The 22,126-nt window shown below is 44.4% G+C and overlaps 1 protein-coding gene across 4 annotated transcripts in view; it reads left to right on the forward strand.

Moving 5' to 3' along the window:
- The window catches only part of FNIP2 (folliculin interacting protein 2), a 112,676-nt gene that overhangs the window by 49,506 nt on the left and 41,044 nt on the right, over window positions 1-22,126 (forward strand). For 2 of the 4 annotated variants that reach the window (XM_038755175.1, XM_038755173.1), the window contains exons 2-8: window positions 6,510-6,636; window positions 9,974-10,138; window positions 11,843-11,943; window positions 12,036-12,107; window positions 16,749-16,849; window positions 17,043-17,132; window positions 18,761-18,832. In XM_038755175.1, the coding sequence (XP_038611103.1) occupies window positions 6,510-6,636; window positions 9,974-10,138; window positions 11,843-11,943; window positions 12,036-12,107; window positions 16,749-16,849; window positions 17,043-17,132; window positions 18,761-18,832 (728 nt within the window). The remainder of the gene's footprint in view (window positions 1-6,509; window positions 6,637-9,973; window positions 10,139-11,842; window positions 11,944-12,035; window positions 12,108-16,748; window positions 16,850-17,042; window positions 17,133-18,760; window positions 18,833-22,126) is intronic. The other 2 variants (XM_038755176.1, XM_038755174.1) reach the window with 1 other exon arrangement.

A 22,126-nucleotide genomic window follows, 5' to 3' on the forward strand; every position in this document is an offset into this window, starting at 1 on the left:
TTTCACTTCTTGGCTACCACCTGGTCTTAAATACAGATTTCAGAAGAAAAAAATCCTTCTGAAGCTACCAGGTGAAAACCAGAATCCCAGTAACAAATTTCAAATGCTTCCTCAAAATACCACACTCTGTTTTTGAAGTATGCAAACAAACTCTAATTAATTACTAAGCCTTCAAGCAATTTGTTCCCATGTTTCCAGCCAGGTTTTCAGCTCAAAGAAGAGGCAAATCTGGTTGGCTTTCTGCGCAGAAATACAGCACTCTGATGAAGATACCATTCTAAAATGGTGAAAGAAGTAAAGCATTTCATGAAAAAGACAGAATCAAAATCAATGCCAGGCACATCAGTCATTAGTATTTATTGAACACTTATTCTGTGTAGAGCACTGTACAGTACAATAGAGTTAGTAGACATTGATCCCCACCCTCAAGTGACCTATGGTCTGTCAGATATGGTTGGTGAGGTTCTTAAGCATTTATAAGATGGGGGAAGGCACTTTTTTCAGAACTCAACTCCTTAAAAGGTTTTTTTTTTCCTGTGGGGGAAAGTTATTGAAATGTCAGTTAATTTTAATAATTCAGAGGATGGGCAAGGCACCCAGCTGAGATAATAAAGCTGTTGGTGAGCCCCATAGTGGGAATTTAATAGGGCACCTTTGTTTGAGAAGCTCAAAGTTCCTCTCATTTTCTCATTTTCGTAATAGCCATGTAAACTGAGAGACTAATTAACGTGTTTGACAGAAGGTGTTAGCTGACTTACATAGCGGGTCAAATTTGTAAGAGACTCATTCATTCACTCATTCAATTGTATTGAATGATCACTGAGTGCAGAGCACTGTACTAAGCACTTAGCACCATAGTAACTCAACTCCCTCCAGTCTGGGGCTTGACCTAGGTTGAAAATTTTACGGAAATACCAAAAAAGTGAAAACTGGACACTACTTTTCTGTGTCCAGCATTAAAAATAAGGTGAAATTTTCATTTTCTTGGATTTCCGTTCTATAGAATTCTTTTTCAGTGGAAGGGTGTATTAGGCAAACATCTCTTTCTTGAACTTTCTCAAGAAGAAAAATGTTTTGTTGATGCGACCTATCTTTCAACAGAGCCATTGCAAATCTTAGTGGGGAAAAAAAATCCTTGCAGTGATCTTGTGACTGCTTTGATTTTGCTGACAAGTAAATAACAGATTTAACCCAGTGACCATTGGAATGGCACATGTTTGCAGACTGACATCTAACTGTCCTTGATCTGTTAATACTACTTTTTTGTTTGTTTTTCTTAGCTTTTGGGGGAATATGTGGAGTGCTAGAAAGCTCTCTCTGAACAGAGGACTTTATCTACTACCCTTCTAATTTAGATGCTTTGGTCTTTGCTGGCCACAACTGATTGGATTGGCATCATTCTCAACTTTCCTTTCTCATTCAACCCATATATTCGATCTGTCACTAAATACTGCAGATTCTACCTTCATAGTATTGCTAAACTCTTTCCTTTCCTCTCCATTCAAACTGCTAGTATGCACTTAGCATATCCCTCTTTGAGTACTGCATCGGAATCTTCTCTATCTCTCCCCGCTCCAATCCATACGTCACTATGCTGCCTGGATCATTTTCCTATAAAACATTGTTCACATTTCCTTTCTTCTCAAAAACCTTCAGTGGTTATCCATCCACCTCCACATCAAACAGAAACTCCCTACCATTAGCACTCAATCAGCTTGCCCCCTTGTACCTTACCTTGCTAATTTTCTACCACAGTTGCTATGGCCCCTTTTAAAATTATAATAATGGTGTTATTAAACGCTTAGGGCATGCCAAGCATGGTGCTAAATGTGGGATAGGTACAAGATAATCATATGGACACAGATTAGAGAAGCAGCATGGCTCAGTGGAAAGAGCACGGGCTTTGGAGTCAGAGGTCATGGGTTCGAATCCCTACTCTCCCAGTTGTCAGCTGTGTGACTTTGGATGAGTCACGTCTCTGTGCCTCAGTTTCCTCATCTGTAAAATGAGGATGAAGGCTGTGAGCCCCCCGTGGGACAACCTGATCACCTTGTAGCCTCCCCAGCGCTTAGAACAGTGCTTTGCACATAGTAAGCGCTTAACAAATGCCATCATTTTTATTAATATTATCCTGCTCCAAATGGGATTTAGAGTCTGAGAAGGGAGAATAGGTATTTTATCCCCATTATATAGATGAAGAAACCAAGGCACAGAGAAGTTTGTGACTTGTTCAAGTTCACGCACCAGGCAAGTGACAGAGCTGAGATTAGAACCTTGTGCTTTGCACATAGTAAGCGCTTAATAAATGCCATTAAAAAAAACCAAAAACCTGGGCCTTTTGTCTCCCAGTTCTATTCACATTCCACTAGGCCAGAGATGGTAATGGTGACAGGCAACTACTCTCCCCACCTTGAAAGCCTTATTAAAAACACAACTCCTCCAAGAGGCCTTCCCTGACTAAAACCTCCTTCTAGGTTCTCCTGACTTGCTCCCTTTATTCATCCCCCACCTCCCAGCCCCACAGCACTTATGTACGTATCAGTAATTTATTTATATTAATGTCTGTCTTCTCTAGATGCTCGTCATAGGCAGGAAATGTGTTATGGTTATAGTGTATTCTCCCAAGTGCTTACTACAATGCTGTACACACAGTAAATGCTCAGTGAATGCGACTGACTGATTTAGTACAGTGCTGTAACTATACTATCTATCTATACTATCTCCCAACTCCGTTTTGTATTTTCCTAAGCATTGAGTAAAGTGCTCTGCATGCACTAAGCACTCAGTATAGACAGGTGGTGTGGCCTAGTGGAGAGAGCATGGGCTAGATAAGGAGCCAGAAGACCTGGGTTCTACCAAATGTCTGCTGTGTGACCTTGGGCAAGACACTTCTCTATGCCTGCTTCCTCATCTGTAAAATGGAAATTAAATTCTACTCCCCCCTACTTAGTTTGTGAGCCTTATGTGGGACATAGACTATGTCCAACCTGATAATTTTGTATCTACCCCAATGCTTAGTACAGTGCCTGGCACCCAGCATTTAACAAGTACCATTAACAGAAAATGGATTAAACATAATGCAATTTCTTGCCCCTTGTGGGACAAGAATGTGGGACAAGACAAATACCATCACTTCTGAGTCCAGTGGACTTGGAAGGAATCCAGAAATCAGCTCTTTTCTATGGAGAGCCCCAGGTTCCTGGATTTTCTTCCCTTTGAAAGTCCCAGAGCATTCATTCTTAGAGAGCATGGTTAAAGGCCTTTTTATCCCCCGCATGCCTCCCTTGTAGTTTAGGCTGTTTTTAGGATGCTTTTAATGATTTCTCGCTAGGTAAAGCTACAATGTCACTTTTTTAAATGTTTAATTGATGATATTTGATGGTACCTGTACCCAGAGGCATTAGACACAGGATGCAGCTTTGTAAATCACAAATTACCTTCAAGTGAGGCCTGAAATGGGCATTCAGACTGCTTTGACTATGTTGGGGCCTTGTGGCACTTCTGTTTTCATTTGTTTTTAATACAAGGCTGCCAACCTTGCTAACCTAGAACATTTCTAGATGGGGTAAGCACCCTTTTTCTGCTTTTATTTCCTCCACCATTTCCAGTGAATGCAAATTCAGCAATGGTGTTCTGGCCGATGCGTTCCAGGGGTGTTGAACTCAAGTCAGTTCTCCCATGCTGCATGTTTTCTTGTGTGGGAAATTAGAGGATCAGGGATCATTCTTTCAACAAATCATGCCTGAGTGGAACGCAATGCAATGTTAGAAGAAATAGTTGTGTGTATGTGTGGGGCACCTGTCAAGGTATGAGTGCTATTATGGGGTTTACCTTAATATGGGGTTTGGGAGGAGCATTATCCTCTGGGATATGAGAGCGCTGGTTGTGTATTCTCCTACCTCCCCCTACCCCCCGTTGCCCCCCTCTCAGCTCTGAGCCAGCGGAGGCACAGGACGAGGTCCAGAGCAAGTTCCAGTGAAGTCGTGCAGAACCCACTGAAAGTGTAGAGGAAATGTTTTAAGGACTCGATAAAACAGTGATTTGGACAGTGCTGCTGTCCAACTGAGAACTAGGAGTTAGCTGCTGAGGATAGACCAGCATGGCCTGTTGCTTTCAAAAGGGAGTGGCTTGTTGTAGAAAACAGCCCCAGATGTCATAACCATTAAGCCCTATGACACAACAAAAGACACCCTTTTGTGTGTTCATTGTGACCAGGACTGTGGGTCCCCCATCGGCCTTTTCTGTGGGTCCCCCATTCTGTGGGTCCCGCATTGGCCTTTTCTGCCATACAGTCACTCATAGGTGATTATCACCATCAGTGGTATCTTCTTCAAGCACAAAGGACAAGAGAGTGTGTGTGGGTGTGGGTGGGCAATATTGCAATGTTTATTTTGGTATTCTGCAGGAGAACTTGATGCCCACTCTCAGCACTAGCCAGAAAAGAACCCGGGTTTATACCCAAGGAGCATTGGTGTAGAGGGGAGAAAAGGAACTTTGGAGTTTGAACACTCTCCGTCGCTTCACTTGCCTCAGGATTTTTGGCCCTGGCTAATTCAAGTGGCTGAAAGAATCTAATAGTTATGTTGACTCAAACTCATGGTGATCCTTTGCCCAAAATTTCAGTAATGTAGAAATTGAAAAAGTAAACATGAGAATGGATCTTTACCCCAGTTGTCCGTACAACAAAAATTTCGTAGCAGGTAAATCCTGCAGAATTCCGATGGTCCTCAGTGGTTGATCTGGGAAGGTGCCCTTGACAGACATTAGTGCACGGGCCTCTAGCTGGATTGTTTAGTGAATGTCCCAGCGTTAGTTCAGCCACAGAACCAGCCCCCACAGTGCCGCTTGCTAGCTAATAGGAGCATGTGCTTTATGTTAGGTTTATGTTATTTAAATGATCAGTATGTTGGAGAAGCAGTATGCATTTCTGGCATGCCCAGAGCATCTGCTGTTGCCTGTAACTGGGTGATGGGAGGGTTTCGGTGCAGCTGACACTTCTGGAGTGGTTGCTGGAGAAAATTCACTGTTATTATGGAAATAAGTTGAGGCTTCATTTGCCTGGAAAGGAATGAGCATTAAGAGGAAAAACAATCAATACTTGACCAGAACTCCACATTCATCAAGTGTTATTTAGAAAATGGGAAGATTGGGTTGAGTTGAGGGAGAAACAGTCCAACATGCATTTTTTTTGGTTTTATTTTTTATGGTCCTTTTTAAAGCATTTACTTTGTGCCAAGCACTGTACTAAGCCCTGGAGTAGTTACAAGATAGGTTGGACACAGTCCTTGTCCCATATGGGGCTTACAGTCTAAATAGGAAGGAGTAGGATTTAATCCCCATTTTGCAGGTGAGGAAACTAAGGCACAGAGAAGTTAAGTGACTTGCTTAAGGTCATACAACAGACAAGTGGCAAAGCGAGGATTAAAACCCAGTATTCATGCTCTCTCCACTAGGCCATACAATTTGCTGTGGGCAAATCACTGCACTAAGCACTTGAAAGAGTGCAGTTGAGTTGCTAAACACGATTCCTGCCTACAAGGAACTTATACTCGAAATGGGGAGACTCATATTAAAATAAATTGCCGACAGGGGAGGTGAAAGATTATAAGGATATTAATGTAAATGCTGTGTGGGTGGAGTTGAAATTAAGAGTTTAAAGGGTAGAGATCCAAGTGCCTAGGCAACACAGATGAGGGAGGTAGTAGGAGAGATGAGGGCTTAGTCCAAGAAGGCCTCTTGAAGGAAATGATTTTATTGAGAAACAGAGAGGACTAGCGGACAGGGAGCGGGCTTGAGAGTCAGAAGGACCTGGATTCTGATCCCAGCTCCGCAACTTGTCAGCTGTGCGACCATGATAAAATCACTTGTATTTTCTGGGCCTCAGTTATTTAATCTGTAAAATGAGAATTGAGACCATGAGCCTCCTAATGGAACGGGGACTCTGTCCAGCCTGATTAGCTTGTGTGTACCCCAGTGCTTAGTATAGTGCCTGGTGCATAGTAAGTGCTTAACAAATACCATAAAAAATTTTAAATAAAATGAGGCTTTGAAGGTGGGGAGAGTGGTGGTTTGTCATATACGGAGGCCAGATGGAGGAGCTGGGCAAAGGTCAGCGATGTGATAGAAGTGAACAGGATGAGATGGAGTGAGCAGGATGGTGTTTTGGAGTAGTGGAGTGTACAGATTGGTTTGTAGTAGGAGATAAGCAAGGTGAGATGGAAGGGTAAGAGCTGACTGAGGGCCTTAAAGCTGATGGTAAGGTTTTTTTAAGGCTTGTTGATTCTATTCTGCTATAAAACACAAGGTACTTTTATTTTCTTCTTCTGTCTCATCCAGGAGTCATTGCTGAAGAATGTCAAATACTCTTCATTAGAGTTAGTCTTACCTAGTATTTCCTGGTCTGCCCAGAGAATCTTGGCAGTACCAGCCAAATGAATGGCACTAAGAGATTGGCCAGTGATTTCCTATGCATGGTGAGGTCAATGTAACTTCTTCTTTTTCATCCACAGTTGGTCATCTTCAGAATTCGACTTGAATGAAATCCGCCTGATAGTTTACCAGGATTGCGAGAGGAGGGGCCGACAGGTCTTGTTTGATTCTAAAGCGGTGCGCAAGATTGATGGGGCAGCAACTCAGGTAGGAAACACTCCTCTTGCTTCTCTTCAGCTTCATTTGTTCTTGGGGCCATGAAATATAGGGGTCTCCAAACAGCTTTATGTATCACCTTTTTAAAACAGAATTCGGAGTATGACTCTCTCAGAAATTCATTTCCATCTCTCTCTTCAATGGTGCTTTTCATTTCTCCTGAGCTGTCTAAATGCCTCTCTTGTGGTTTATCAGTGCCCAAATTGTTGCTCATTTCTTTCCGCGCACCTGGAGCTCTCTTACCCCTACTCAGATGTACTTTCTAAAAAGTCACTTCCTCCCTGAAGGAAGGCATTCTCTGTTCATACCACCCAGTCAGCCACTGTAGTCACCCTCTTGTGTCCGTTATTTATCTGCTATTGGTTTTTATTTCATACTCTAAGCCTTCCTTTACTTCCATGTTACCACATTTGATTTTCCCAAATACCTACTACAGTCTCAAAGACTATGGAAGGTTCTCATTAAATGCTTCTGCTGCTGAAATCCGTCCTTCAGATTTTCATTCCCAGTTTGTGGTGAGGATCTAAAGGCAAGACTTGAACTGTGGAGTCACATAGCAGGAATGCTTTGCGACTTCTTCAGCACTCTATAACAGCCTTCGTTTAAACCTTTATTAAGTATTTTCAGGGCACAGGAACATTGGACCAGGTACTAGTACAGCTGAAATCATTCTCACCTCTAAGATTGTCATAATCAATGGTATTTAGTGATCACTTACCATGGGCAGAACACCGTACTAAGCGCTTAGAAGAGTAATACCACAGAGTAGCAGATATGTCCCCTGCCCACAACAAGCTTACAGTCTAGACTATATGAGCTCTAGACTATGGTAATTTTTTTGCCATTTCCCCCCACAAGCAGCCCTGCAACAATTTATATTAATGTCTGTCTCGCTCTCTAGACTGTAGGCTGATTGTGGGCAGAGAATGTGTCTACTACTTCTGTTTTATTATGTTCTCCCAAGCACTTAGTAGTGCTCTGCACATAGCAAACACTCAGTTATTACCATTGATTGATTTTGGGTGTGTCTGTCCCCAGTAACAAGGGCCACTTACTGACCTGCTGAAATGTCCTGTAGCAACAAACTTCCCCACGCTCCACCTCTGTCCTGTCTCCCAGACTTTCCAGCCATTTTGGTGGCTTGGAATAGACTGCTGATCCTAAAGTCGTCCTTGACCCACCCAGCAAGCCTGCTGATTCCCCTAGAAGACCGAGTAGAAGGGCTGGGTGTGCAGAGTAGAATGTGTCAAGAGAAGCAACGTGGCTAAGTGGTAGAGCACAGGCTTGGAGTCAGAAGAACCTAGGTTCTACTGCTGGCTCCGCCACTTTTTTACTGAGGTAGCTTGGACAAATCACTTAACTTCTCTGTGCCTCAGTTACCTCATCTTTAAAATGAGGATTAGGACTGTGAGTCCCATGTGGGACAGGGATTGTGTCCAACCTGATTAGCTTGCATCTACCTCAGTGCTTAATACAGTACCTGGAATATAGAAAGCACTCAACAAATACTATAAAAAAAATGAGAGAGACGTTTCCTCCTCTAGACTATAAGCTCCTTGGACAGACGCCATGTCTACCACCTCTTTTGTATTCTCCCAAGTGCTCAGTACAAAGCTCTGCACCCAATAAATAGCATTAATGGAGAAGGGTCCAGCCCCCTGGTGAGACCTCATTCAGACTCAGCCACAGGGAGCTGTTCAGTTGTAGCATCCAACAGCTTCCAGTCTGCAGTCTTGCCGGGAACTCCTACAGCGTTCCTGCCCTCGATAAGCTCCATTCCTTTGGTAAGGAAATATTTGGGTTAGGGAAATGTTGGGAATGGAATGGGAGGATTACATTGCTTAAAATGGAATTCAGGCACAGAACTACTCACTAGGGCAGTGATTTGTCGTGTTTAGGCGGGCGGAGGAGGGAGGGAAGGAAGGGGAATCTCAGGTGAGTCATGGCAGGCTTTGATGATGAATTTTTTTAAACTCAAAAGTTGGGCTAGTCCTAACGTGACATTTCCCTTGGGTGGTAGATGATTTTTCCGTTGATATCCCACACCACTCCCCGTTTTCCCACAGGGCCCTGCAGAGACAACTCTTCTGTGCATCTTCTTTGTTAGGGTTCTTGAGGGGCAGAGGAGAAGGAAATGAGCCAGCTGGCTGGTCTGACACCAGAACGCCAACTCTCACTGCACCGAAGGGGTCTGGGCCATGGGGCATCGTTCCTTGCTGCAAACTTGCCAGTGGGAAAAAGACCACTTAAGTTTCCTTTTTAAGTCTCTGCACACCATTGGCCCCCTGGTGATCTGGACTGTGCCACCACCATACTATTCCCCTCCAAGGGGCAAACCTGGTTATCTTGGTAAGAAAGGAAGGGACTGCCAGGGGAGGGGCAGGCACTAGAATAGGATGGGCAGAAGGGTTTAAAATAGGATGAATTTATCTAGGAAATAGTGGAGAAGGAACAGATTCAACTTTTTCTCCAATACTCTCCCCATCTCCTTCCTCCAACAGTTTGTGTCCAGTGCATCAGTAATGATATTTATTGGGTGCTTTTAGCTTACACATATTTTTTCCCTACCCTGAGGATCCCTGAGGATCAGGGGAATGGGATTTACCAGTTTACCCGCTGAGGTTTAGTTAGTCTCCTTTTGCATCTTGGATGGGAAAACGGCCGGGATTCTGTGTAGCAATGGTAGTAATATAGTAATGACTGTAATTTTTTTTCTTGTCTTCCTTTTGGCTTGCTACACCCCGCTTTCCTCACCACCGTTCCTAGCCAAGTTCCCTTTTCTTTACAATGCAATTTCAGGCTCCCGAAATTGAAGTACTCTCCTTTATTTTTCTGTTGCCCAAATTTGGTCTGTTGAGCTGAAAATTGAGTTTGGTAGACACTTACTACGGTTGTGAATTGTGCTTCTTAATTGGGGGTGGAGGGGAAGCCCACTTTCATTTACTATGTGATGCATGAGCCTAGAACACAAAGTACCACTGGTCTCACTTAATCAGGCCCTAGCTCCGCATTAGGCAGCTGAGTGATAAAATCGATATGGCTAATAGTTGAATCACTGTGCAGAGTGCATTAAATATATTTAGTATTTGGAGTGAGGAGATGAAACTCAAGAATAGCCCCCTCGTTTGGCTTCTCATTCTCTGAACAAGGAAGAATTTCGAATCGATGCCACGTTTGTGTCAGCCCTGACACCAGCGCCAGTCTCTTCGGATGCAACTTTGCTTAGGCACACTGAGGCCACAAAGGGTTTTCTGCTGGTAAAGATGACTAGTGACGCACCCTTACATACAGAAAGCTTTGTTTGTCTTACTTGTCTCTCTCTACCCAGAAAACAGAGGACGCCACCGTTAAACTGCCAGTCAATTGCTGTCAAGCGAGCAGCCATGGAAGCAGCTGCAGTGTCAACAGCAACGGGAGTGGCAGCAGCATCTCATCTCATAATCCCTTAGCAGCCACCCCGCAACACACCAGGGAGCAACTTCCCAAATACCAGGTATGAATCTCTTCTCCATTATGTGAACGAAGCAAAGGCCCACCAGACATCATAAGGCAAACCCCCTCCTACTGCTTGGAGTTGGCATGGACAGGGGGAGTTCCGTTTCTGAGATGGCAGACTATCAAGCACAGGCAATGAAGGGGCTGTAGTCTCCTGGAATTTTTATGTTCCCTTTAGCTCCAGATTGCAATTTAGAAGATTGTAGAGGCTAAGTAACAGAGCCTAATTGACAGAATGGATACGCAGCAGTTTCATTCACTGTACCCCGAGGACCTCCGTGGATCGGATGAAGGGGATTTGCTAGTTTACAGATTGAGGTTTAGCCTCTTTTTGCATCTTGAATGGGGAAAATGTTCTGCATTCTGCAAAGCAGCAGTAATGCTAGTATAGCGCTATACTAAGCACAGGGCAAAAAAATACTTGGCAGAGAATTAGACATGGTTCCTGCCTCCAGGGGCTCACAGTCTGAGTGAGATGGGGGACTGGTTTCATGGTTAGACTGAGAGGAAATGAGAAGCAGCTTGGCCTAGTGGAAAGAGCATGGAAGTCAGAGGACCTGGGTTCTAATCCCAGCTCTGTCACTTGCCTCTTATGTGACGTTGGGCAAGTCATTTGACTTTTCTGTGCCTATTTCCGCAACTGAAAAATGGGGACTAAATCCTACTCCCCCTGACTTAGACTGCGAGCCCCACGTAGGACAGGGACTGTGTCTGATCTGATAAACCTTTATCTATCCCAGCGCTTAGAACAACAGTGTTTGACGCATAATAAGCGCTCAAATAGCATAATCAAAAAAATACTATAATCAAACACATAGGGAAGGGTGAAATGAGTAGAAACACCAAAAAGACAAAAGATAAAGCTCAGAGTCCAACAGCTCCAGTGGTGAAGGGTCTCAGCGGGGGCCTTGTGGCACCGTACCCCAGTCATGTGGAGTCCAGTCACAACCAAAGCTGTTTTCTCTCTTGGACTTTTGTAGAACCCACACGTGAAGGCCCAGCTGGTCAAGTGATGTGCCCAACATCACACAGCAGGCAATTGTAGCATTTTCATCAGCAGTAAATCCTGCTAGACCGAGCTTCTGGTGGGCAGGAAACTTGTTTCTCTGTTGTGCTATACTCCCCTAAGTGCTTCGTACAGTGCTCTAAATAAGGCAGGCACTCAATAATAAAAACCATTGATTGATTGCAATGTGGTGAAGACTGTAAGCTCACTGTGGGCAGAGAACTTGTCTACCAGCTCTTGTTGCATAATGCTCTCTCAAGCGATTAGTACAGTGTGTGTCTCATAATAAGTGCTTAACAAATATAGTATAGTATAGTGCTTAAAAAATATAGGAGGCCTTCCCAGACTGAGCCCCTTCCTTCCTCTCCCCCTCGTCCCCCTCTCCATCCCCCATCTTAACTCCTTCCCTTCCCCACAGCACCTGTATGTATGTATATATGTTTGTACATATTTATTACTCTATTTATTTATTTATTTCACTTGTGCATATCTATTCTATTTATTTTATTTTGTTAGTATGTTTGGTTTTGTCTCCCCCTTTTAGACTGTGAGCCCACTGTTGGGTAGGGACTGTCTCTATATGTTGCCAATTTGTACTTCCCAAGCGCTTAGTACAGTAATAACACACAGTAAGCGCTCAATAAATACGATTGATGATAGTAATAATTATTACGTTTTCTTCCCGTTTGTGACTAGTACACTAGACCAGCTTCTGATGTCAATATGCTTGGTGAAATGATGTTTGGCTCCGTGGCAATGAGTTACAAAGGTTCTACCTTGAAGATCCACTATATACGGTGAGCCCTGCTGTCTGTTTCAGGAATGTCTGGATGAGCGGGCATTGGAAAAATGTTGCTGACCAACGTGATGTTTTTAAATTTTTTTCCAGTTCTCCCCCGCAGTTGATGATTAGCAAAGTCTTCTCTGCCCGAGTTGGCAGTTTCTGTGGAAGCACCAATAAGTAAGTGTGACTTTCCGCCTCCCTCATTTCTTTGGCTTTTGGTGGGGAAGGAGCAGAAGAGGAGAAAATAGGGCTAAGAAAGGGATGGAGAGAGGCTTTCTCTAAATTGTACGATCTTCAGTGTGCAAGGTATGTTCAAGTGAGAGGTGCCTTCAGGGTGGTGAGGAGTATGGAATCTCACCAAGCGACAGGATTAGTTCCATTCAGGTAGGGCCTTGTCCATGAGGGACTAGAAAACCAGTGACATATGGTCAACCTCTAATTGCCTCCCTCTCGTGCCCTCAGAGAAACATAAGGCATCACTGCCATTTCCTATAAGGAATGAAAAGAGAGGAGAGGACAGAAGACAGAACCCCCTTCCACTCCAACAGACCACAACTTTTTCCATCGTCAAAGACCTTCTAAAATTATATCTCCTCCAAGAAGCCTTCCCAGATTAACCTCTCCTTGCCCCACCTTAGCCACCCTACCTTCTGTGCCACCTAGGCACTTGGGTCTGAACTCTTTAAGCAGTTTAATACTTACTCCACCCCAGCCCCGCAGCACTGACCTGTGTTTCCTTATATTCTGCTGTCTGTAATTAATTTTTAAAATCAGTCTCTCCCCTACCATTAGATTGCAGGCTCCCTGAGAATAGGAATCAGGCCTACCAACTCTATCATACTCTCCTAGGTGCTTCATACAGTGCTGTGCACAGAGAAGGACTCAATAGATGCTGTTGATCGACAGATTGAACACTGTAGCCAAAAAAGGTCCAGGGCTTCTTTATCCCCTCATTCATTTTTTTATGGTATTAAGTGCTTAGTATGTGCCAGGTACTGTACTAAGCGCTGGGATAGATGCAACATAATCAGGTAATTCATCAGTGTTCAATATTTGGGTTATTCATTGGTAGCAGCCGAACACCTTCTCTAGGCAGAGCACACTGTATGGTATGAGGTCTTGAGTGAGTATAAAGCCTCCCGAAAAGCACTGAATCTACAGGAAGATGTCTCAAATTTTTTCCCTAACATTTGGGAAAGACTCCATAGACCTTCCACCTGCCTTTATCTCAAATCCTTTTCCGGGATATGTCTCTCTCAGAAAGTGAGGAGCAGAGCTTGAAATTCTGGCCGGGCCACCAATTGGATCAACGATCTTGCCCACCAAGCTTCATCTTCTGTAGTTTGTGACGTTAGTCCGTACTGGTATGGTTCTGCCATTCTGAATAGGTGATCTACTGAGAAGAGGGTTTTTGGGGGTAGGGGAAGGGGGAAATTGATGATGGCTCTTTGTAAACAGTTCGGGAAATGGTAGGAACAGTGGTTTCACTCTTGGACTCCTTGATCTAAGCTTCAGTACTTCTAGTTATTTATTTCCCATTATCTTGGAGAAATGGGAAGCATCTCATTGGAGGATTTTAACAGTTAATCCTCTCCACTTAAATTGTGGGAGCCAATACCTCAGTTCCCCCTGGCGTCGTTGGAACTGTATGTCATTTGTCATTGTGGCACTGACTGAAGGGAAACGCTAGTTGGACTACTGCCACCCCTCTCCCCCTGGACCATAGGGCAGGTCTGTGGTCATTGTGGAACAAAACCAGACCACGATGGGTCTAGCAGTATGGTTGGAGTCTCATTGCTTATTGGTCTGGACACTGGGGCTCTCCCCAGCCCAGAGTGTAGCTCCCACGAGAGTTCTCCATTAGCTCAGTTCCCAGGGCCAACCTGCCTTGGCCTGAGTCTTCCTCAGCCTGAGCCTAAAAGGTTTAGCAAAATCCAGATCTTGACTCATTAAAACTCTGAAACTCAACCACTTTTCAGTAGGACATGACTGGTATCCTAGGGGCCCAGAGGCAGATGCCAGGCAGCACCAGTCCATGGGGAGGGATCCCATACCTCCTACTTCTCCTCCTTTCCACAAAACTTATGAACATACCTTTATACTTGGTTGCTTCCCTTATCTGTCAGTAATTTATGTAATCATCCGTCTACCTGTTTAGATTGTAGGCTCCTTAAAGTCAGGAGTCAGTTTGTGCTCTCCCGAGGCCTTATTACAGTGCTCTGCATCCAGGAGACACTCAAAAAATACCATTGATTGATTGGGTTCAGGCTGCAGTATCACTCAGGGGAACGTTTTGTATTTTTTAATCAATCAGTGATATTTATTGAGCGTTTACTGTGTGCTAAGCACTTGTGACAGTACAACAGGTCGTAGGAATGTTGGGTGCCTGTCCTCTGAGCAACTAGTGAGAGAGACAGTCAAAACAAAGGAGAAGGTTTAAACGCATACTTCGTTCCTTTCTTTCTCCTTCACCCTTTGGTCTGGGATCTTTGAGTCCAGCCTAACCTATGTAGAGCACTTGGCTGCAGCTCAGTATGGTCCCAAGCGTACCTCCAAGGCTTTCTGAAGGCCCCTGGCTAGGGCTAAGGTTTGTGGGTGCAATGTCAATTATTATTATTACTGTGTATATTAAGCGCGTACTAAGTATCAAGCACTGTTTTAAGCACAGGGATAAACACAAGTTACTCAGGATGGACACAGCCTTTGTCCCATATGGGGTTCACAGTATAAGTAGGAGGGAGAATGGGCACAAAGAAGTTAAATGACTGCCCCAAGGTCCATGGCAAGCAATTTCCAGAGTTGGGATTAGAACCCAGGTCCTCTGACCCTTGCTCTCATTCATTCATTCAATCAATCATATTTACTGAGCACTTACTGTGTGCAGAACACTGTACTAAGCACTTGGGAAGTACACATCGGCAACACATAGAGGCAGTTCTTACCCAACAACAGGCTCACAGTCTAGGAGGGGGAGACAGACAACAAAACAAAACATGTAGACAGGTGTCAAAACCGTCAGAATAAATAGAATTATAGCTATATGCACATCATTAGCAAAATAGAGTAGTTAATATGTACAAGTAAAATAGAGTAATAAATCTGTACAAGTATATATACAAGTGCTGTGGGGAGGGAAAGGAGGTATGGCTGGGTCGGGGGGATGGAGAGGAGGAGAGGGAAATGGGGGCTCAGTCTGGGAAGGCCTCCTGGAGGAGGTGGGCTCTCAGTAGGGCTTTGAAGAGAGGAAGAGAGCTAGCTTGGCGGATGTGTGGAGAGAGGGCATTCCAGGCCAGAGGTAGGATGTGGGCTGGGGATCGACAGTGGGACAGGCGAGAATGAGGCAGAGTGAGGAGGTTAGCAGCAGAGGAGCAAATGCATAGTTGATCTAGCGACTGTCCAATTTGAAGCTTGCTTAGCTGCGGCCTGTTGTGGGGTGAGCCAGGCGTTGGGCTCCTTCTGGGGGAGGGTGAGGTTTTCTTTTCCATCTCCCCCATATGGAACTGTGGCTATATTTACCTTTCCTTCCAAAATTACCTAGCCTTGACAGCATCAATTTCAGCATGGCATTTCTGATGAGGACTTGTTAAAATCTCAAACAACTTTTAAATTCTGCCGAGATAGAAATTTCTCACCCTTATTTAATTTCACATTTCACCTTTCTGTCAGTTAGCACTGGCAGCATACTCAGTATCCATGTCTGCGGGGAACCAGCCATATGTTCTGATAGCGGGTGTGTGGAGGATAATCGCCCTTTTGGCCTGAATCTGAAATGCTAAACCAGCATCGGCAGAACTAGCTCTGTGTGGGAGAACCTAACTCTTCTAGAGCCGGGAGGCCCCTTCCCCTCCCAAGCCCATCCAGGATTTCCTGATGGCGGAATGTCCCCCAGGGGACAATGGCAGATTGGGGAAACATCTAAAGATTGGGAAGGACCAAAGCATGGATACATCACAGGCCTAGGAGCCAGAGGACTTCTTTTCTAATCCTGGCTCTGCCACTTGCCTGCTGTGTGACCTTGGACAAGTCACTTAATTTCTCTATACCTCAATTTTCTCAATTGTAAAATGGGGATTAAGATTGTGAGCCCCAAGTGTGAAATGGACTGTGTCCAACCTGATTAAGTTTGTTCAGAGAGGTTCAGTTGACGAAGTAACTGAATGGCCACGAGCCCCAGTTGGAATTAGATTAGTGAGTCCAGGGAAGCCCCTGTATGTTCTGAGAAGTGAAGCAGCGTGACACCCTACAATCTTCTCTGTCTCGTCTCAACTTCAAAGCCTAACAAGGCTTGGTGAACTGCTCTCTGGCATGCATTTTTGAAATTCATTTTGAACTTAAGTAGTTCTAGCCCTCGCTCATTGGGAGTCATGTGATGGAGAGCACTTACTCTCCATAGCCAGCAAACATTCACATAGCTGGATTTTGCTCCCCGTACATTTTTTGAAGGGGTGGGTCCAGCTAAGAATGTTTTTTGGATTCTTTACTTTTCAGCCTTTGTGCATTCCTTAATTCTCCTGAAAATAATCGTCTCAAAACTACAGCTTCATTTCCTTCGGACAGATGTAAAATTGGGGTCATTGACTGGAAAAGGAGTTTCTTCGATTTGTGGGCACCCATTCTTTGCCTTTATGAAGTTAGAGTGTGTGTGCGCACATAAGGGTTAGAACAGTCCTTCACACGTAGTAAGCGCTTAAAGGTGCCATCATTATTATGAGGGTGAAATTAGCCCAGTGAAGGATGTGGGTTGTAGTGGTCCCTTCTTTGGCAATATAATCTGAGACTTACTCTTCTCACTCTCTCCCTTCCTCTCTTTCATTTTAGCCTGCAGGATAGCTTTGAATGCATCAACCATGACCCCAATTTGGGGAAGATGAGCTCGAATCTGAACGGTTTGGGTGCCGGTCGAAGTGGAAGTAACTTAGGTAACGAGGGAAAAAGGGTCTCTCTCATCACTCGCACTTCATTTTATTGGGTGAGGGGTGGGGAGGAGAATTTATTCTTTTCCCTTTTTCGTTTGAGTTTGTTTCCCAGCCTTGTCTTTAATCCGTGTTTATTTTTTGTGTGTATTTTTTTGTTGTTGTTGTTCTGCGTGTTTGTTTGCGTTGCCATGTCCAGGTGTGCTTCAGCTGTGCAGCAGCAAACTGCTGCCAGGGGTGACTGAAGGAGGACTTCTCCGACTCACCCGGAGTGCTTCTTTCTTTGCAGGTTTGTGTGGATGTGAACACGGGGTGACCTCCATCGCCCCGACTCCACCCATCCCCCACACTGCAAGGAGCTGTTTCCTATCCCCTCTTGAAACCCAAAGGGCTCTCAGTGACCAATTCCCATGTCAAATGCAGCCAAGAACATCATCTTTTAAGCTTCCCCCCGCTTCTTCTCCACCTCCTCCGCCCCCCGTAAGCCACTACTGTAGCTGATGTCCTCATAATCGGCTTTTGGTCAGAAACGAGCCCTTAATGTTTCTAAGAGGATTATTATTCCTGGTTTCCCCTTGTCTCCTTTACTAGGAGTTGCTACCCTTGACTGCTTGCACCTTTCTGTGCTGTTGATCCTGGTTCTTTTGCACAGCGTTAGCCTGAAAATGTTCCCAGAGCCAGAAACTCCCTTTCTTCCCTCCTGGGAAAAAGGAATCCCCTTAGAGGCAGGGAGAGCATTTTTCATAATAATATTGATAATTGTGGTATTTAAGTGCTTACCATGTGCCAGGCACATTTAGTGAACTGAATTTGAGGGGAGAAGAAGCGTAGGTGAAACCTCAGTCTTAGCTGGTCTTGCTATTGATGGGTATGGGAATCTGTACAACAGTGCTGCTTCTCAAGTCTTGGCATGGTTATCAAGTTCAAGGGAATCTTCACCACTCCTATATACCAACTAAGGCCGATAGATTGGGCGTTTTCTTCACACTGTCCCTCCGAACACTAAGTTTAACTGATACTTCACGGACACCAACACCTGACTACCTTGGGGTTGGTATGTTTACACCCTGCCCTTTAATTTATGGATATCACTACTTAAATATAGCACAGAATATGTAAGCCAGGCCCTCAGAATTATCATTTGCCAAGGACTCTAGCATTAAAATCTGTTCTACCTTTTGCCCATCTGGATATGTAATTAGTGTCAGGTAATGTGTTCCTAGAAGGCTTTACTTCTCAGTGGGGCACTCCAGAGAAGTCATGATGGCAACCGAGCCCAGCCAAGTAACCAACCCTACAATAAAACGCTGTGCTTCCCCATGAGGGCGTTGAAGGGGAGCTATTTGGAGAGGAACAGAAGCCCACTTTCTGCCTTCCAAGGAGTGGGTTATAAATAGAGAAACTTTGTTTTGTTTTGTTTTAAATTGATCGAGTGCTTTTTTTTTTTTTTGAGTGCCCTCTGTGGCCCAATTTGTGCAGGCACTATTGAACTATTTAAAGTGGCTACAAAGCACCTTGCCCATCCAACATCTTAATTTAAGTAGATTAATGATAATAATAGCTGAAATGAGAGGAAGTGTGTTAGGATCTGTGTTTGCCATCAGTCATTGTTTTCCAAAGGACCAACTGGAATTGTCTTTAATTCAATCACATAACCCTACGGGTTATGGGTCAGGGCTTTGTTCTCAAGTTTGTTTATGCTGTCTCCATCCACCCATTCTCTTCTAAATGCCATGTTTATTTTCTCTGGGCTCCTCTGTAAACTTCTGATGATAATCTGTGACATAAGTGTCTTTGGATGAAGCTTAAAAACGCAGCATTGGGGGCTTAGAAGCACTGTTGCCGGGGGAACAGATATCAACTCTGGGCCCACCCTACAACCCTGATAACCAGGCTTGCCTGTGGTCTTGATTTCAGCGCACAGCACTCCAGTTGACATGCCAAGCAGAGGCCAAAGTGAAGACCGGGACAGTGGCATCGCACGATCAGGTAGGGCTGTGTGCATTTCCTCTCACTGTACGGGAAAGAATCATGGGGTCTTCGATGTATCCAGGTGATTTAGAATCCATAGGTGCAATTTCCCTTGATTACTTGGCCATTTCACTTGGACGGTAGCTTCCTTGCCTTGAAAATCCGTGGATAATTAAGGTCACGGGGATTTCTAGTTTATGCTTTTCAGTGGGGCCGGAGGTGTTAGCTTTTAATGATCTCTCCAGGTGAGTTAACGCCGCGAAATGAAACCCACTGGAGATGGTTAGCCAAAATAGGATTTCAGATTGAGACCTAATCCGTGTTCCCCAGCTGGTTTTTATCAGGTCTATTAAGGAGCGATGTTTTAAATTTCTTGTCATATCCTACCCTCGAGGTCACAAGGAAACAGGGACTTACACAGGAGAAAGAAGAAATTGAGTGGGGACGTGGGTGGTATTCAAACTGGATTATGCAGGAGAAGCTTGTCGTCCTCCCCCTGGCCTGGAATGCCCTCCCTCCGCACATCCGCCAAGCTAGCGCTCTTCCTCCCTTCAAAGCCCTACTGAGAGCTCACCTCCTCCAGGAGGCCTTCCCACACTGAGCCCCCTCCTCCCCCTCCCGCCTTACCTCCTTCCCCTCCCCACAGCACCTGTATATACTTTTAGACTGTGAGCCCACTGTTGGGTAGGGACTGTCTCTATGTGTTGCCAATTTGTACTTCCCAAGTGCTTAGTACAGTGCTCTGCACATAGCAAGTGCTCAATAAATACGATTGATGATGTTTGTACATATTTATTACTCTATTTTACTTGTACATATTTATTCTATTTATTTCATTTGGTTTATATGTTTTGTTGTCTGTCTACCCCTTCTAGACTTTGAGCCCGCTGTTGGGTAGGGACCGTCTCTGTATGTTGCCTACTTGTACTTCCCAAGCGCTTAGTTCAGTGCTCTGCACACAGTAAGCGCTCAATAAATACGATTGAATGAATGAATAGGCAGGGAACGTGTCTACCAGATCTGTGTTGTATTCTCCCAAGTGCTTAATTCAGTGCTCTGCACACAGAGCAGAGTACTCAATAAATACCATTGATTGACTGTCTTCTGATGTGAGGATTGAGACTTGACTCCCCCTTCTAGACTGTGAGCCCACTGTTGGGTAGGGATTGTCTCTATATGTTTCCAACTTGTACTTCCCAAGCGCTTAGTACAGTGCTGTGCACACAGTAAGCGCTCACTAAATACAATTGAATGAATAGGCAGGAAACGTGTCTACCAGATCTGTGCTGTATCAAGTGCTTAATTCAGTGCTCTGCACACAGAGCAGAGTACTCAATAAATACCATTGATTGACTGTCTTCTGATGTGAGGGTTGAGACTTGACTCCCCCTTCTAGACTGTGAGCCCACTGTTGGGTAGGGACCGTCTCTATATGTTGCCAACTTGTACTTCCCAAGCGCTTAGTACAGTGCTCTGCGCACAGTAAGCGCTCAATAAATACGATTGATTGACTGATTCAAAGCCCATCATACCACCCACATCCAGCAGGTGGTGGTAGAGACCTCTCTGGTTGCCTCTGACTCCATCCTATCTGGGCAGCAGCAGTCCAAATCTGCCCCATCATCATCATCAATCGTATTTATTGTGCCCCATGGTTTTATACTCAATCAATCAATCAGTCGTATTTATTGAGCGCTTACTGTGTGCAGAGCACTGTACTAAGCGCTTGGGAAGTACAAGTTGGCAACATATAGAGACAGTCCCTACCCAACAGTGGGCTCACAGTCTAGAAGGGGGAGACACAGAACCAAACCAAACATATTAACAAAATAAAATAAATAGAATAGATATGTACAAGTAAAATAAATAAATAGAGTAATAAATATGTACAAACATATATACATATATACAGGTGCTGTGGGGAAGGGAAGGAGGTAAGACGGGGGGGATGGAGAGGAGGACGATGGGGAGAGGAAGGAGAGGGCTCAGACTGGGAAGGCCTCTTGGAGGAGGTGAGCTCTCAGTAGGGCCTTGAAGGGAGGAAGAGAGCTAGCTTGGCGGCTGGGCAGAGGGAGGGCATTCCAGGCCCGGGGGAGGACGTGGGCCGGGGGTCGACGGCGGGACAGGCGAGAACGAGGCCTAACGGTGAGGAGATTAGCGGCAGAGGAGCGGAGGGTGCGGGCTGGCCTGCATTGTATACTCCTCTTATAATATAAAACAATGGCATTTATTAAGCGCTTACTATGTGCCAAGCACCGTTCTAAGAGCCGTCCTCTTCTCAAGATGCTGTGGCCCACTCACGCGTTTATCAAATTTCTCATTCTGTGGAGAAGATGAAGATCGGCCGCCCACCCTGGTTCAAGCAGCACCTCTTCAAATCTTATTTTGTGTCCACATTGACCAAAATTTGAATTTTTTACTTATTCTTGTAGAGGAGATCATTTTTTTTGTTACAATTTTCTCTAAAATTCAGCTCATTTTCCCTTTTAAAATTGCCGTGGTTCCAACTTATGTACCTTTACTCTTTTTGACTAAGAACTTCAGTGTTCTTTGGTGTTCTTGCTTCTCAAATATTTTCAGTTATTCTCTTATTAATCAATCAGCCAGTGGTATTTATTGTGTTCACTGTGTGCAGAGCACTATACTCAGTGCTTGGAAAAGCACAATACAACAGAGTTGGTATTGTCTGTGATTTTCTGCTTAGCTGGGTTAGGGATGATTTAATGTTTTTTTCATCCTAAGGCAACACCTCTGTTGCTGTGCTCTTTTTGGTACTTTCAAATTTCTCCTGACTCTTGAGGTGTTTCTGATTAAATGTTCAAAATAGAACTCCCATTTCCCAGCATTCCTAATAGTTGATGCAACGTTTGTTCGTATTATTGAGAATCTCTAATTGTTTTAGATACTTCAAAATCTGAGAGATAGACCTGTAAATAATGTAGAGGTAGACATAGAAGTGCAACAGGTGGTTGTGAGTACACAAGTATGTGCTTTACTCAGAAGTGCTGACACTGGAGAGATAAAGGGTGAGTAGAACAGAAATTAGGGAAAGATTCCTGAAGTGGGTGAATTTTCAGAAGGACTTGATGTCACCTTGCCCCAGAGTGGGTGTCACCCACAGAGGTACGTACACTGACCTGGGTAGGTGAATTTGGATATGGCCGGGAAAAAGGAGCACAAAGTTCAGACCAGTCACTTTTTTAAAACAATCACGATTTAGTATCCTCATAAAATACAGGATAAATGACATCTGCAAACTAGTGTGCCAAGGCCCACACACCCTCTATCATAATCTGTTCATGAACATCACGC

The sequence above is a fragment of the Tachyglossus aculeatus genome, chromosome 12 (genome assembly GCF_015852505.1).
Source record: "Tachyglossus aculeatus isolate mTacAcu1 chromosome 12, mTacAcu1.pri, whole genome shotgun sequence".
NCBI lineage: Eukaryota > Metazoa > Chordata > Mammalia > Monotremata > Tachyglossidae > Tachyglossus > Tachyglossus aculeatus.